Here is a 14,950-nt window from a genome sequence, read left to right as displayed (position 1 = left end):
GCAGTGCACGGAAACGCCGTTTACCTTCCCGCCGGAGCAGTACCTATTTATCTACTTGCACTTTGACGTGCTTTCGAACTGCTAGGTTGGCAGGAGCAGGGACCGAGCAACGGGAGCTCGCCCCATCACGGGGATTCGAACCACCAACTTCTGATCGGCAAGTGCTAGGCTCTGTGGTTTAACCCACAGCGCCACCCGTGTCCCTCACTTTTCCTTAGGACGTCCCTATTTTCATCAGAGAAATGTTGGAGGGTATGGAGTTATTTGACCCCTGAGCCAAGGAGATACAACCTTTAGAAAGCAACTGAAGGCACCTATGTACAGGGAAGTTTTTTAATGTTTAATGTTTTATCATGTTTTTATATATGTTGGAAGCTACCCAGAGTGGCTGGGGCAACCCGGTCAGATGGATGGAGTATAAATAGCAAAATTGTTGCTGTTGTTTTTGTTGAATAGGACATCCCTATTTTCATCAGAGAAATGTTGGAGGGTATGTAAAGTTTGTGGCCTGTGGAGAATCACACCAGCTCTCCAGCCAGGTGGGGCAGAAGCAAAAATAATTAACAAAGAACCCGCTGCCCCCAATCTTGGGAACTATAATTTGTTAAGGTGCTTGGCACTGTAGCTTTGTGAGGGCTGAACTACAATTCTCAGGATTCTTTGTGTGGAGGGTGGGGAGAGAAATGTGTGTTAATTGTGTTTTAGGTGTATGGAGAGGATGTGACCTCAATAAGCCTAATGTCAATTAAAATGCAAACTGATCTAAATGTCTCCTCCTTCCATATCTTGAACTTTGGGAAAAGTTTGAGAGAGAAATAGCTTGTGCCAGAAGGGATAAAAGCACCTCCCTTCTGAAGTGAACGGCAGAAATTGAGTAGCCACAGATGACACCTCATCAAATAAGGAACAAAGAGGCAAGCTGTGAATGGAAGAGTTTTATTCTCTGAGGACAGCCTGGACAGGAGAGGCGTAGGGATCAGAAAGAGCAGGAAGGATGAATCAACTGCGTGGCAGAATCCTCAACCACATCCCTCTTCCTGGCCCTTCCCGGCCCTGATTCTGGGGAGCAAGGTCTGTCCTGCAGCTTTTTCTCCCCCCAATGCACCCTCTTCCTCTCACCTTCTAGGAGTCCCTTTTAACCCCCTATGTGCTGGCTGCGAAACAAAACAAAACAAAACATTGGGCTCTGCAAGCCCTTGCAGTTCATACAGGAGGTTGGTGCTTCCTCTTCCTTGGCTGCTGGATTTGTACACTGTAAACAGAAGGTATTGCATCTTTCTCTGCTTAAAAATAAAGAAAAGGAAGAAAACGAAAGAAGGAAGAGCTTCCATAGGAAGAAAGAGTTGCTGCTATACAACTGAAGTGGCATTTGCCCTGCAGAGATGGCTAAGGTTAGCCAGGTTTATTGCGTTATGGAATGACTCAAATATTCCTCCCATGTCCTACTCCTAGGATCTTGCATGTGTCACATGAAAACATATGTATGGAAACTGATCACTGGTCCACTTAATTGAGTAAGATCTGCTCTTGGGGCCTTCAACAATGACACCCTTGATGTTTTTCCGTTACACCCACAAAGCCCCTGAGCACCCTCCCCCCAGACTTACTGCCCACTTGATGATCATGGTCTCATGTTGAGAGTGGGAGTGGTTATCGTCTTATCCTTTGAAAGGTACATAGAGATGAAGTTGGAAGAGTGACAATCTTCCCCACTTCCTCTTTCAGCTTTGTGTGCTTTTAAGGCTCAGACTAATGCTACTCGGCTGACTTTAACCCAAATATTTTGGAAGAGCAAAGTGTGCCACACTCTGTCTCTTTTTGTGGGGAGAGTTGATGTGGTGGATAGAAGCGACCAAAGAGTGTGGCACCCATGTCAACTCTGTCAAAAGTTCAAATCTGCCCACTGGCTTAAAAAGTTGGTGGCCCTGATCTACTCCAGCAGCAGATCCCCAAGGTCTAGTAGAGCCCCCACCCAGCTCTGCTACCAGAGTTCAGGAGATGCTAATTATTGAACCTAAGACTTTTGGCATGCAAAGCAGGCAACTCTACCACTGAGCTACAGCCTTGGGAATGCACAAAGAAAGGTGGCAGCTGTGGGTGGTGGTCAACAAAGTTCTACTCATAGTAGAACCACTGAAATGAGTGAACCCAAGGGTTGCATTCAAATGCTAGTCCTATTTGGAGTTGATCCACTGAAATAAATAGACATAACTAACTGAGGTCCATTAATTTCAAAGGTTCTGCTCTGAGTAAACATTAGTTGGAGACAACCCTGAGTGAGCCATGTCCATTAACCTCAATGATTCTGCTCTTAGGACTAGCATTGGGTATAAATGCTCAATTGTTATGCTGGGAGTCAACATTCCAAAAAAGATGGACCAGTTGAGCTTCCTTTATGTTGGAGACTGTGCAGGGGGCAGGGAGAGATGCTGTGCTTTTAGACCGTTTTTGTTTATTCGAATGGGGGTGGGGTGGAGAGAGAACCATCTGGACTGTGGCAGACAATCCTATTTACAGGGAGGGTTGTGAGTAGTCTCTCTCTCATGCATTGCTTGTTCTGTGTCTTTGTTTCTTCAGAGGGCTGTTTCTCCCCTCCTTCAAAAAAAAAAAAAAATGAGAAGAAAATGGTACAGCCCAACACCAGAGTGCCTGGATCCTCTTGCCAGCAGAGAGGCCTACTAAGAGATCAATGGGCTTTCTCAGACCCAAGTTCTGTACTTGGCTGGAAACAGTCACAAATGCCTTTCAAGGAACCAAATTACATCAACCCCACCCCACCCTGTATCCCATAATGAAAGACCAGAAGTATAGTGGTGCTTCCTAGCAGCTGAAGAGAAGCTATGTCTGGTCCCATCCTGTCCCAGTGAGGACAAGACCTTGGTGGACATTAGAGAGATCAAATAGATGAAGGTCTTTCTTTTAGCAGCAATGGAAGAACAGCGATAGTCTCTCCCCAGACCTGGAAGAGGAACTGGGCCACATCAGGTTAGTCTCTGGCTGGGTGAGCTGGAATGTGGGAAACCTGAGTTTGTGGCCCCAAGTCCTGGGCCCCCAGCCCAGGCTTCAGGCTTGTGGGTGTGAACTGCTGGTAGATTCAAAGTGTGGCTTTCTCCTCCCCGGCAGGCAACATCCTCCACTTCTGAAAGGATCATCTCAGATTCCAAGGCGCAGGTGAGGACCCAGAATGCATCTTCTCTGCCTGTCCTGGTTTTGGTGAGGTGTTCTTGAAAGCCCATTCTCTTCCATCCCAATAAAGGGCAGCTTAGGGTGCCTGCCAGAGCTTATTGCAATGGGATGGCAGGATAAGGCTTAAAGTCCCTTGATAGTCCTCCATCTCTGCTCATGAAGAATGGTCAGGACCATCACGCACTGCAGAAGTGCTAGTCCTTGGTCCTCTGCAAGCAAAGTCCAAGATATGGGAACTGCAGTGCATACGAAGTCCACCCTAGTGATGAATTGTGCAATGCAAGCCCCAGCCCTCCATCTCCAGGGGGAACAGGCCTTCCGCTGAGAGTGGCAGATCATTCTGTGTGCAGCCCAGAATCCTACGTCTAACCAACCATCCTACCACACAACCTTTAGAGGAATTTCTCCTTGGCAGGTGCTTAGCCACCAACACAGGTGAAGAAGCTTCTGGGTCTATAGAGGGTCCATCACAGGTGTCTTCTGGAGCCCATGGTGTTGAGCAGCTGAGACCTCATGATCTGGATGCTGGTCAGGATCTTCCTCTGGTGACCCACGAGGCTGATGCCCAAACTCTGCACATCACTGTGGAAACAAAGGCAGCATCAGGCAGACCAAAAGGAGAACACTCAAAGAAGGTGCAAAGTAGGAGCAGTGAAGGGTGTGGCCTGGGGAGGGTCCCACAAACCAGAGAGAAAGAGATCTAGAGAGCAACATTTAGCCTGTTCAAGGACATGCTGCAATCAGGAAGAAACACTCCTAGGGGATATAAAGCAAGGCTGGTGAAAGGCATGGCCTGGGAAGGAGGTCCTGGGGTCATATAGAGAGAGCCGCATTTGACATACACACCCTGCTGGGGCCAGATGCTTCCCACCCCTAGTCTAGCTAATAATGCTCATGGGTATTCTGAGCCAGGCGACATTATGCCAATGGAACTTGCAATGCAAAATGAGATTCTACCCACGTCCCTCCAAAACACCATTTAGGTTGCTTGATAATTGAAAGTGCAAAAGTGTGTTCAATGAGGGAGAATCTTTCACTGAAGCAAATCACGGGGGAGGGGCGGAATGAGTATTTCTCCCTGTTTTTCATTTTAAGTGAGATTCTTTGCAGAGCTCTATCTAAACTGTGATCACTATCCAGGACTTGGATCTAAAGGAGTGGTGGTGGTGGTAGGGAAGTACGTTTTCAGGGGCAATTGAAACTGATACGGCAATAGGATAAGGGACAGATCCACCACCACCACAGTGGTGGTCAGTGCCCACTGGGAATGGTAGGGTGAGGCCAATAGTAAGTGGCGACAGAGCCAACAAAAGGAAAAAGCAACAAATTCTACTCTTGTCCCCATCTCCCTGCTGAGCTATACAACAGCAACACTGGGACTAAGGAGGAGGAAGCTGATAGCCAGGGATACCCTCTCTGGACTGGTTGTCAGGAAGATGGCAGGCAGCTGAGGGCAGGCTGAGGGCACATAGAAGTTATTGGGGCAGTGCACAATTTGCCCTAATGGAACAACCTCCACCTCCCCTGAGAGTAGGCATGGGCAAGTTCTCTCGGTTTCTCATTTTGCCAACCTTGAGTTCAGGTCTCCACGTTTCCAGAGTCCTTGTGAAAATTCAGCAGTCATTTAGCGTGAATTTCTCCCGAAAAACACACATCCGTATGCAATTTGGCCCAATGCGCACATTCCTTTGCAAAACATTTTACCCTAATAGAATACCTTTTTGTGTCTTATTTTCATGAGGATATGTAGTTTTAAGGACACTGGTATGTGTGTTTCTGTACACAAGTTGTGGTTGGAGAAATGGCATTGCAGAGAAGTGTGAATGTTGAACTGTGTTTCAGTTGGCACATTTGGAAATTGAGAATCAGGTCGGTTCGCCTTTGAATGCAAGCCGAGTCATAATTCCCCCCATCCCTACTTGAAGGAGCCCTGGGCTTCAAGCTGATATTGAGCCGAGCTGAATCGAGTTCACCCACCATGAGCCAGAAAGTGGGATCTCTTAGAATGCCTTGCTGGTCACCCATGGAGCACTGAAGTAGCTTCTGCTGATGTTTTGTGGCTGCTCTCTGAGAGAATGAGGAGGAATCTGTTCTGGGTGGGTGAGGTAGTTGCCTATTCCTGCACCAGCATGACTAAGTCTCTTAACATCTGCACTTCCCAATTTTCTCCAACAGAACTGCGCCTTCTGCTCAAGCCAGAACAGGTGGGGGATACAGCCAAGTCTGGAACAGAAAGCTCCTCAGCTGTGGCTGAGGAATTGCCTGACACTCCTCATATAATATGCTAATGCTTCTCCTGGCCTCTTTCAACTGATAGGTTGTATAGCAGTTTAGGCTCCTAAAATGTAATGGCAGGGAGATCCAAGGGGCTCAAGAGGCGTGTAGATGCATCCCAGGGATCCTGACTGGAGGTCAGTAGCAAAGCAGGCCACTGGGATTGGTAGGGTGGGAAGCAGGGAGGCCAACAGTAGGTGGAGCCACAGCCAAGAAGAGACAGACCCAGAGTCAATGATAGATGAAGCCAACTAATTCTGGTTTCATCCCCATCCTTGTCTCTACTGAGTTCTACTGAGGCTAAGAAGACAACAGCCAGCTGCACCCCCTAGACTGGGGGCTCATCCAGACTTCCGCTTGTCTTACTTCTTTACTCAAGAAAAACCCAACCTTTACCACTGAATTGGAGGAAACGTCATCTGGGTTTCCTGCAGATTGACAGCTGCTCCAATTTAGCACTAAAAAAATGGGTTTCCCTAGGGGAAACAGCGGAGGAGACTCTTGAGAGTCCCATGGACTGCAAGAAGATCAAACCTATCCATTCTTAAGGAAATCAGCCCTGAGTGCTCACTGGAAGGACAGATTCTGAAGCTGAGGCTCCAATACTTTGGCCACCTCATGAGAAGAGAAGACTCCCTGGAAAAGACCCTGATGTAAATTTTACCTTTCTTCAGCAGCCTAGTTCACACACCCACACCTCTCTCTAGTCTCCAGCCATGCAAATGAAGTGCATGGTCAGAGTTCGAGGACCAATTCCAGCAAGGCAAAAACACTCAAGGAGGGTGCAAAGTAGGGGGAGTGAAGGGTGTGGCCTGGGGAAGGTCCCAAGAGCCTGAGAGAGAGATCTAGAGAGCCACATTCAGCCTCTGGTCCTTACCCCTGCCATGGTGCCTAGCAGTGACTGAAGAGAAGATGTTGGGACTGGCACCCCATTTTGGCCCCTGTTCACCAAGCCTCAACCCCCTCACCCCTCACACACATTTTGTGCTTACTCAATGTTCATCCGCATCACCATGCCAAGGGAAGAGTAGCCGGCCAGAGCAAAGTTCTCTTGGTATCGCCCCAGCCGGATGGAGTCCAGCCAGTCTTCCACAGTTGCACAGCTGGTGAAATCGATGCAGCCTCGTTCCGAGATGGTTTGGGTGAATCTGCAAGCCAAGACATGGAGCACAGGAGGGAGAGGTGAGTGGAAGGTGGAGCAATGATTCTGTGTAGAAAGCGTGTGGCACCTAAGGAAGCATAGGCCAGTTATTTTTTTCCCCTTTCCCAGAATGAGCTGCTTCTTGACAAGAGGGAGAACAAGGCAGAGCACAGCCAACTGAGCTCTGGCTCACTCTGTTCAGAGCCAGTAAGCCAGACAAGGGAAACATCCAACATCCCTGCTGGCTGGGGCTGATAGTCATTGTAGCCCAACATCTAGAGGAGTGTTTCCCAAACTTGGGTCTTCAGCTGTTTTTGGACTACAGTTCCCATCATCCCTGCTCACTGGTCCTGCTAGCTAGGGATGATGGGAGTTGTAGTTAAAAACAACTGGAGACCTAAGTCTGGGAAACACTGATGTAGAGAGCCACAAGTTCTCCTTTTAGTGTGTCAATAGAAGTCAGAACAGTGACTCATACAGAGAAACAGCACAGAGCCCCCTTTCTGGATGGGGATTCCAGGGTGGGAGAACCTGTGGCCTTCCAGATGTTGCTGGATCACAACTCCCATAATCTCTGAACATTGGGCATGCTGTCCAGGTGTTGGTGGCAGTTGGAGTCCAGCAGAATCTGAAGTGTCACAGGCTCCCCATCCCTGTAGTAAGCAATCACTGCTGCTCCTCCTCTAATTTCTCAAAGGTGTTCTTCTCTGTAGGACTGTCTCATTCACAGAGCACTTGAAACTTTCATTATAATTTTGATGGTGCATGATAGACACCCCCCCATCACCTCACCTTGTCCTGGGTGGTTCTAACCACCTTTGGCTGCCTTCCTCCACTCCTGTCTTCATTGCCAGGGGAACAATGGACACCGATGACCTTACTTTGGTTTCCAGCCATGGACACACAACCATCTTAGTTCTCTTCCCATGGGAGCAGAGCATCTCTCTGCTGGCAAACACGTACCTGTTGACTGTGGCCGTGCACTTGAGGTTCTGTGGGCTGCGGATGAGCTTGTCCAGGATGCTGACAATCTGGGAAAAACGTGGCCTCTCATTCCGATCTTTCTGCCAGCAATCCAACATGAGTTGATGAAGTGCTGTGGGGCAGCCCATGGGGGCGGGCAGCCGGTAACCCTCCTCCACCGACTGAATGACCTGCGATGAAGGTTTGACAATGTGCGTTTATTGGTGTTACACCTCTCTTTCCTCCAAGGTTGTGCACTCAAGGTTCTGCCCTTCTCCATTTTATTTTCACAACAACTCTGCATGGGAGGTTAGGCAGATAGGTAGTGACTACCTCAAGGACACTCAGTGAGCTTCATGCCTGAGTGGAGATTTGAACCCTGGTCTCCTAGGTCCTAGTCTGATACTCTAACCACTACACAGCACTGCCTCTCCAAAGGTTTGCCTTTCTAAGAATCACCCTGCTAGGTGAGGTCAAAAAGTTTGTCTTGATGCCCCCAGAGAAGCTTAGAAGCAGGAAAAGACAGTTGCAGCTAAGGAAGGGTGAACCTGCCCATTTCAATTTCTCTCATTTTTTCAGTCTCAAAATTAGTTTTGCCCATTTCTACATCAGTTTGCATTTTTAAAGAAAAGAACAAAATCCTCAGGAAAATCCGTCAGCATTTCTCCTTATATACACATTTTCATATGTCGTGCAACATAGCAGACACATTTTAACACAGCAAATTTCCCCCAATAGAATGCAATTTCATGTTATTTTCACTAATATATGCCCACACCATCCTAGTATGTGTGCTCTCTCTAAAAACTACTTGGTTGGAGAACTGCCTTGCAAAATTCAGAGAACTGCAAATGCTGAAGGACTGCTGTGTTCCAGTTTGTGAATTGTTTCAAGCATTGCAAACTAGGCAGGTTTGCCTTTCAATGCAAACTGATTCAAATCTCTCTCTCTCTCTCATCCCATCTTGTTAACCTCCAGCCTTGGGCCTTCAGGGCTGCCTGAAGAATCCTTGGAAAAGGATACTGTGCTGCTTTAAAAAGAGAGATGGCGGAAAAGGAAAGGAAAAGTAGAATGTGCTTCTAGACCTCATATCAAATTCACGGAAGACCTTTTTTGAATGGGTAGAGCCCTGCTCCTGCCAGAGATCATCTGCCCCATCCAATTTCCACTATTTTTGCCTGAATTTCCTTCTACATGCCTTATTGTCCCTGGAGGCTACAGGGACTGAGCAGAGGTGCAATTTGCCTGATTTCCCCAATTCGTTCACTTTTCTCTAGAGCCTAAGCCCACCCCGCTTTGCAGCTGTGTCTGTTTCGTAAATGACCAGCTCTTTTGCTTCGGTATGCTGGGTCTTTGTATGATTTCATAATTGCTTACTTTGTGTTTTGTGAACTCACAGAATGCCTGCATGATCTACACTTCTTCCCCACTGCAACATACAGTGTGTGTGTGTGTGTGTGTGTGTGTGTGAGAGAGAGAGAGAGAGAGAGAGAGAGAGAGAGAGAGAGAGAAAGAAATTGGAGCAGTACTAGCCATGCTGGGTAACCTGCAAGCCCCCACTTGGGAGGGTACGCAGGGATGGATAAGCAGAGACATAGCCAGGGTTCAGGCTAGTCAAGGTAATTACTGCAAGATTCATCCAGGGAATTGACTCACTTGCAATTAATGTTCTTTTTTGTTTTTCAAAACAACACTATCAATTGATACTTAACAGGGTAATCAAGTCACACAATTAACTGAAGCATTTTTAATTTTTGACAAAAAAAGATTCTGAACACATGTGGAATCCCATTCAATGTGGAGTGCACAACTACAACACATGCCATGTTTGGGTAGCGAAAATTCTGCACATTACGACTTTCTTTGCAATCCCACCCAACAACGATGATGTGCAGAAGTTGTGGGGGGCTGGGAGACATCAATAACAGATTGACCCTCTGGCTGAAGGACCTCCCTCTGCTCTTTCGTTGCCCTTCCTTGATGTCTTCTTGGGCACACTTCCTTCTAAACTGGCAGCCATCTGGATTGAGTAACAAATTCCTCAAGGAGAGGCCAGCTAGTCTGTCACAGTGCAAAGATCCCCATGGAGCCTGTTTAAGACCAACACACTTGATAGCGTGGAATGTGGTCTCAACAGATCCTGAGGCATAGGAGAACATGGCAGGAGCCGAAATTGGTGGAGCGATGGTGATGGCAGTGGGGTGGGGACCCTCTGAAATTTATCAGTTCAGAGAGCTTTACCAAGGTGTAGGGGTAATGAGAGAGGGAGCCACCATAGACAGAGTGATGGGAATAAGGGGAGAAATCCTGTTTAGGTCATCGATTCAGACCTCTGGTAAGAATGGTCCTTCTTCCAGGAACCTGCCAGGATCAGGAGAGAAACTAGAGTGACAGAAAGTGGGGGGGGGGTTGGAGGTATGTCCCCACCCATTTTCTATTCTCACTCCATTTTCTGCCCACACATGGCCCTGTGTCCAACTCCTGCCTGAAACCCTTGAGAGTCACTGACAGTCAATGTGCTTAGCTAGATAGGGCAAGTGTCTGACTCGGGATAAGGCAGGTTCCTTTGTTCTCACATCTTAACAGAAGGGCCATAGCTCATTGCTTTCCATGCAAGAGGTTCCAGGTACAACTCCCAACATTTAGACAGGTAAATCCCTGTCTGAAACTATTGGAGAGCACCTGCAAGTCAGTGTACACAATACTGAACTAGATGGACCAATGGTGTGATTTGGCAGAAGGCAGCTTTTGATGAAGTGCAGGAGCAAAGAGTTGAGAAGGGTGCCTGTCTCTGGTTCCAGGGTCTGTTCAGATGCTGCACCCAATTCTCCTACTCTGATCTCACCAGCAGAGACCATTCTTGTCTTCCTGGCAACTTGGGGAAAGGAATGACCCGGGGATGTGCACAATTCCCTTCCCACAATGCTGAAATCTACAGGGATCGCTTTCACACAAGTTCTGTTTCAGGTGGAGGAATAGATTAAGTCATGGGCAGCAGCAGCTGCTTCCCTTACGTCCCGGTTGGTCATGTTCCAGTAAGGCCGCTCCCCATAGGCCAGCACTTCCCACATGACAATGCCGTAGCTCCACACATCACTGGCTGATGAGAACTTCCGGTACGTGATGGCTTCTGGCGCTGTCCACCGAACGGGGATTTTCCCACCCTGCAATAAGGAAAGTCCAAGGCAGAGACATGCAAGTCAACCAGTCTGAATGAAGCAACTACCACTAGCCACCAAGAACCACTGGATTCATCAAAACAGGCACCCAGGGGGTGTGAAACCCTGAACCCTTGACTGGCTGCTAAGTTAGCTAAGAGCTTTCCATAGCTAGCTGTGTTTGTGTGCATGGGCTTCTGCAGTTAAAGGTAAGTAGTGAGAGAGTGCACAGCAGCGGCAAGGAGCATTTTTCAGCCTGTGGGCCACATTCCCATCCGGGAAGCCTTCTGGGGGCCACATGCCAATGGTGGGTGGAGCCAGAGGCAAAAGTGGGCGGAGAAACAAGGGTCAATTTGACCTCTTGCACAACAGACTAGTTTCACACACCCTCTCTGTCCTTCATCCAGGGATCAGAGTTGAAGGACACATGCCAACATCTAAAGAGGGTGCAATGTGGGGCAGGGAAAGGATTATAGAGGCTTGGGGCTGCATTCAGCCCTCCAGGTTTCAGATTCTCCATCACTTATGTACAAATTAGTGGTGAGTGAATGATCCTTAAGCTCAATTTGGGATCAGCTCAATATTTCTCAAACCATATAAAGCTGGCACACGATAGGGATGTCTGCCTTTTCCAAGAAGTTGTTTCCTGGCTGTTAGCATTGGGTATATCTTGATGGTTTCATCTGCCCCTCAAATGGCCATCTATGCTGTAAATGTGTGTGCCATTTTCTGGGCGAAATGAAGCTCATTTCAGGATACTTCTGAGCATTGAAAGCTGCCCAGATTCATAACTCTGAAGCAGCACCAGCAGCAACATCTCAGATGTAGAACCGGATGCTGGAGGAAGGCAGTGAAAGAGACCTGTGGGGGCAATAGGAACCTGACAGGCTCCAGAGAGTAGGATCAGACATCCCTAAGGAAAGGTCTGTAGCTCAGCAGGAGAGCACATGCTTGGCCTGCATAATGTCTGGTGGTAAATTCCCAGCATCTCCAGGTGCTGAGAGCCTGGAGAGCTACTGCCAGTCGAAGTGGACAATATTGGGCATAGTGGACCATGGTCCTGCCTGGTATATATATATATAAGCCAGGCTCCTATATTTTGCTGAGAAAGGAATATGGGGGGGGGGAGGCTGTCTGAGAAACAAGGAGGGGACAAGCAGAGTTAAGCTGAATGTGGTTCTCTCTGTGTGCATGTGTGCATGAAGAGCCCCCAAGCTAGGATCTGCAGGAAGAGGCACCAGTTCAACAAAGCTACAAAACTGCTTGAAGGACGGTTCCCCCAAAATCTGTTAAGGTCCAGGGAATTCTCCAGATGCCTTAAATGTCTACAGAGATGCTGAGGAGTGGGGTTCATTTGGGTTGATGGGGCATTGCCCTGCTAACCTCAGTCTGCCCTCTTCCACCCCCACCTGCCTCTCTGCTTTCAGAGTCCAGAGGTGGCAATACCTGCCAGCATCGGTGTTGTCCCTGTTGAATGCATCAGAGAGGAGGATGGGTACAAAACTAGCAAAAGCTGGCTCTGCCTGTTATTGCCTCTGGCTCCTCCTACCGCTGGGCTCCCTACCTTCTGCCCCACCAGATGCCACTGGTCCCAAGAGACCACCAGTCTCCTTTCAGAGGCTTAGAAGCCATCATGGCAATCCAGCAGTATTTAAAATCATCATCACCGTCAGGACTCCATAAAAAGAAAGCTAATCATAATCACAACATTATCACGACAAGTAGCCTCTGTGTGCCGCAAGCCAGAGTGTACCGTGGTGGTATAAGCAGCCTCGGGGTTGTTCTCCAGGATTCGCGACAGGCCAAAGTCAGAGACTTTGCAGACCAAGTTGCCGTTGACCAAGATGTTGCGCGCCGCCAAGTCGCGGTGCACGTAGCCCAGGTCCGCGAGGTAGCGCATGCCAGCGCCAATGCCTCTTAGCATGACGACCAGCTGAAGCACTGTAAATTGCCCGTCATGTTTCTGGAGAAAGATCAGCCCGTGTTAGTTTTCAGCCAGTGTCGTGTCACCGGTAGAGGCTTGTCCGGAGGGTGAACAGGGCACCGCCACACCAAACTCAGCCTGCCTCTAAGCAGCCCCAGATTGCCAGCCATCTTACTTAAAACCAGTCCTGTGGGTGGCGCTGTCTGCCAGCTTCCTCCTCCTTAGTGTTGCCTTTGTAGATCTTACCAGGGAGGAGGACGGGAACAAAACTAGAATGAGTTGGCTTTGTCTCTCATGGGCGACCCCTGGAGGCACCAGCCCACACTGCACCCCACTAATGCATATCCCAGGACCACCTAAAATACAGGGGTTACATTTCATCACTACCCCTTGTGGAGGCAAATTCTAGAGTTTAACAATGCACCCTGTGAAGCAATGCTTTCTTCCATCCTTTCCTGAAAGTTGGGAGATGTTGGAAGAACATTCAGCTTCATTGGATGCCCCTATGTTCTAGTATTCATAGAATCATAGAATTGTACAGTTGGAAGGGGTCCTGAGGATCATCTAGTCCAACCCACTGCGATGCAGGAATATGCAGCTGTCCCATATGGGGATGGAACCTGCAACCTTGGCATTATGAGCACCATACTCAAACCAGCTGAGCTATCACTAGCTCCACCCCCTTGATTATTCTGGCTGCCCCTCTCTCAACCATTTTGGGCTCTATACTATCCTTCCTCCTGTGATCCTCCAGTCAGACGCCACTGTCATGAGGCTGCAGCACCCGCCTCTCCTTGCTCCTGTCAGTCACTCTGCCAGGAACCATGCAGCATGAATAAGAAGGCGTGCTGTTTTACCCGGAGAAAGGAATCCAGTGAGCCGTTCTCCATGTACTCGGTCACAATCATGACTAATTTGCCTGCAGGAGACAAGAGAGGTCAAGTTAATAGGCATGTGCCTTTGCAGCTGATGTGTTTCTGTCTGTTCAGGACTGGTATGAGACATTGTGCTGACGAGGGGCACCAATGGGTCCCCCACTCTACTTGACCACAACTGTGCAGTATTTTCTTTTTCAGCTGCTGCACCACTCACTGCCCTTCCAGATGCCCCCCTCCAAGATATCATTTTGGCAGTAGATGAGGAGTAGTGCCACTTTTGAATGGGGGCCAAGCTTGATTCCCACCCATGGTGGTCACCGGTCATCATTATTTTCCCAAAAGGAAATCTAGCTTTGTCAAACCTGGAAGAGCCTGTAGAGCCTATATAGAGCTATAATAACTGCAGAGTCTCTAGGTCAGGACATTGCATTTGGGGTAACCCCCAGATTAGAGGTCAAGCTTCGCTCTCATTCCAAAGAAGAATGTACGCCTGGCTATTTCCAATAGGGCTGATTTGGAGCCCAGTGGGGAAGGCAAGGAGGCAGCTGGGTCAGGCATTGCAGTGTCCCTGGGGCATGTGACCAGTGTCTGAATTGACTAACTGCTGGTGCCAGGTTTTGGGGTGCTTACTGGTGGGGAAGGGACATTTAGAAAGCCCTCTCTGCTCCACCATAGTTCCTGAGACTTCCTCACAGGATACCAAAGACAGACAATCTATAGGCACCGTTCATGCTATTAAGTCATTCTGATATTTGCATCCTATTACCATAATGCTTTGCATCAGAAGTGTGACCCGAAAGCTCCCCCTCCTCCCCAGCTTTATAATTCAATTCAATTCAGCTCATCCCAAAAAAAAGAGAGTGAAAGGACATTTTACTTCTGTGCAGGAAAAGAGAGTCAGAAGCGCAAGCCAAACGTTCCCTCCCCCCCTCCCTTTTTTCTCATCTCCATCAAATGAACCGCTGCAGGAAGAACAAACCCAAATCAACGGCTCATTTTGCTAATGATATTCGTAAGGAAGCAAGGACAGCAGCCGGGGACAGGCTGCCTTCCTCTCCCTCTGAAATGAGAGGCAACAACTAAAGGAGAGAGGAGAACTAAACTCCCGCCTGAGGCTTCAGAACAATTGACAGCTGGCCAGTAGGCCAATCCAAGCTGAAGGTTACCAAGTCTTGGGCTGGACCCTCGTAGGTGTCTCTTTTCAGAGGGGTCTAACCTGTAGGTAGGGATGGGTGAATCATAGGAACAGAAGAAGAGCATGAGGTCATTGACCCATGTGGCCCAGCATCCTGCTCTGACACTGGCCAGCCAGATGTGCATGGGAGGCCCAAAAGCCGGATATGAGCACAATAGCACTCTGCCCACATGCGACCCCCAGCGACTGGTATTGAGAGGCATAATGTTTCTGACAGTGGAATAGAACACA

The 14,950-nt window shown here is 48.5% G+C and overlaps 1 protein-coding gene across 2 annotated transcripts in view; it reads right to left on the bottom strand.

Annotated features, from left to right (window-relative positions):
• Nucleotides 1–922: 922 nt before the first annotated feature.
• Nucleotides 923–14,950, bottom strand: part of EPHA8 (EPH receptor A8) — a 60,934-nt gene continuing 46,906 nt past the window's right edge. For both annotated transcript variants that reach the window (XM_083628583.1, XM_083628584.1), the window contains exons 12-17: nt 13,504–13,565; nt 12,476–12,685; nt 10,579–10,728; nt 7,565–7,755; nt 6,453–6,608; nt 923–3,768 (exon numbers count right to left, since the gene is read on the bottom strand). In XM_083628583.1, the coding sequence (XP_083484709.1) occupies nt 3,654–3,768; nt 6,453–6,608; nt 7,565–7,755; nt 10,579–10,728; nt 12,476–12,685; nt 13,504–13,565 (884 nt within the window). In that variant the 3' untranslated portion in view covers nt 923–3,653. The remainder of the gene's footprint in view (nt 3,769–6,452; nt 6,609–7,564; nt 7,756–10,578; nt 10,729–12,475; nt 12,686–13,503; nt 13,566–14,950) is intronic.

The sequence above is a fragment of the Podarcis filfolensis genome (assembly GCF_964270895.1).
Source record: "Podarcis filfolensis genome assembly, chromosome: 8".
Classification (NCBI taxonomy): Eukaryota; Metazoa; Chordata; class Lepidosauria; order Squamata; family Lacertidae; genus Podarcis; species Podarcis filfolensis.
The sequence above is the reverse complement of the archived record's forward strand: the minus strand, read 5'-3'. Positions and strand labels throughout refer to the sequence as shown.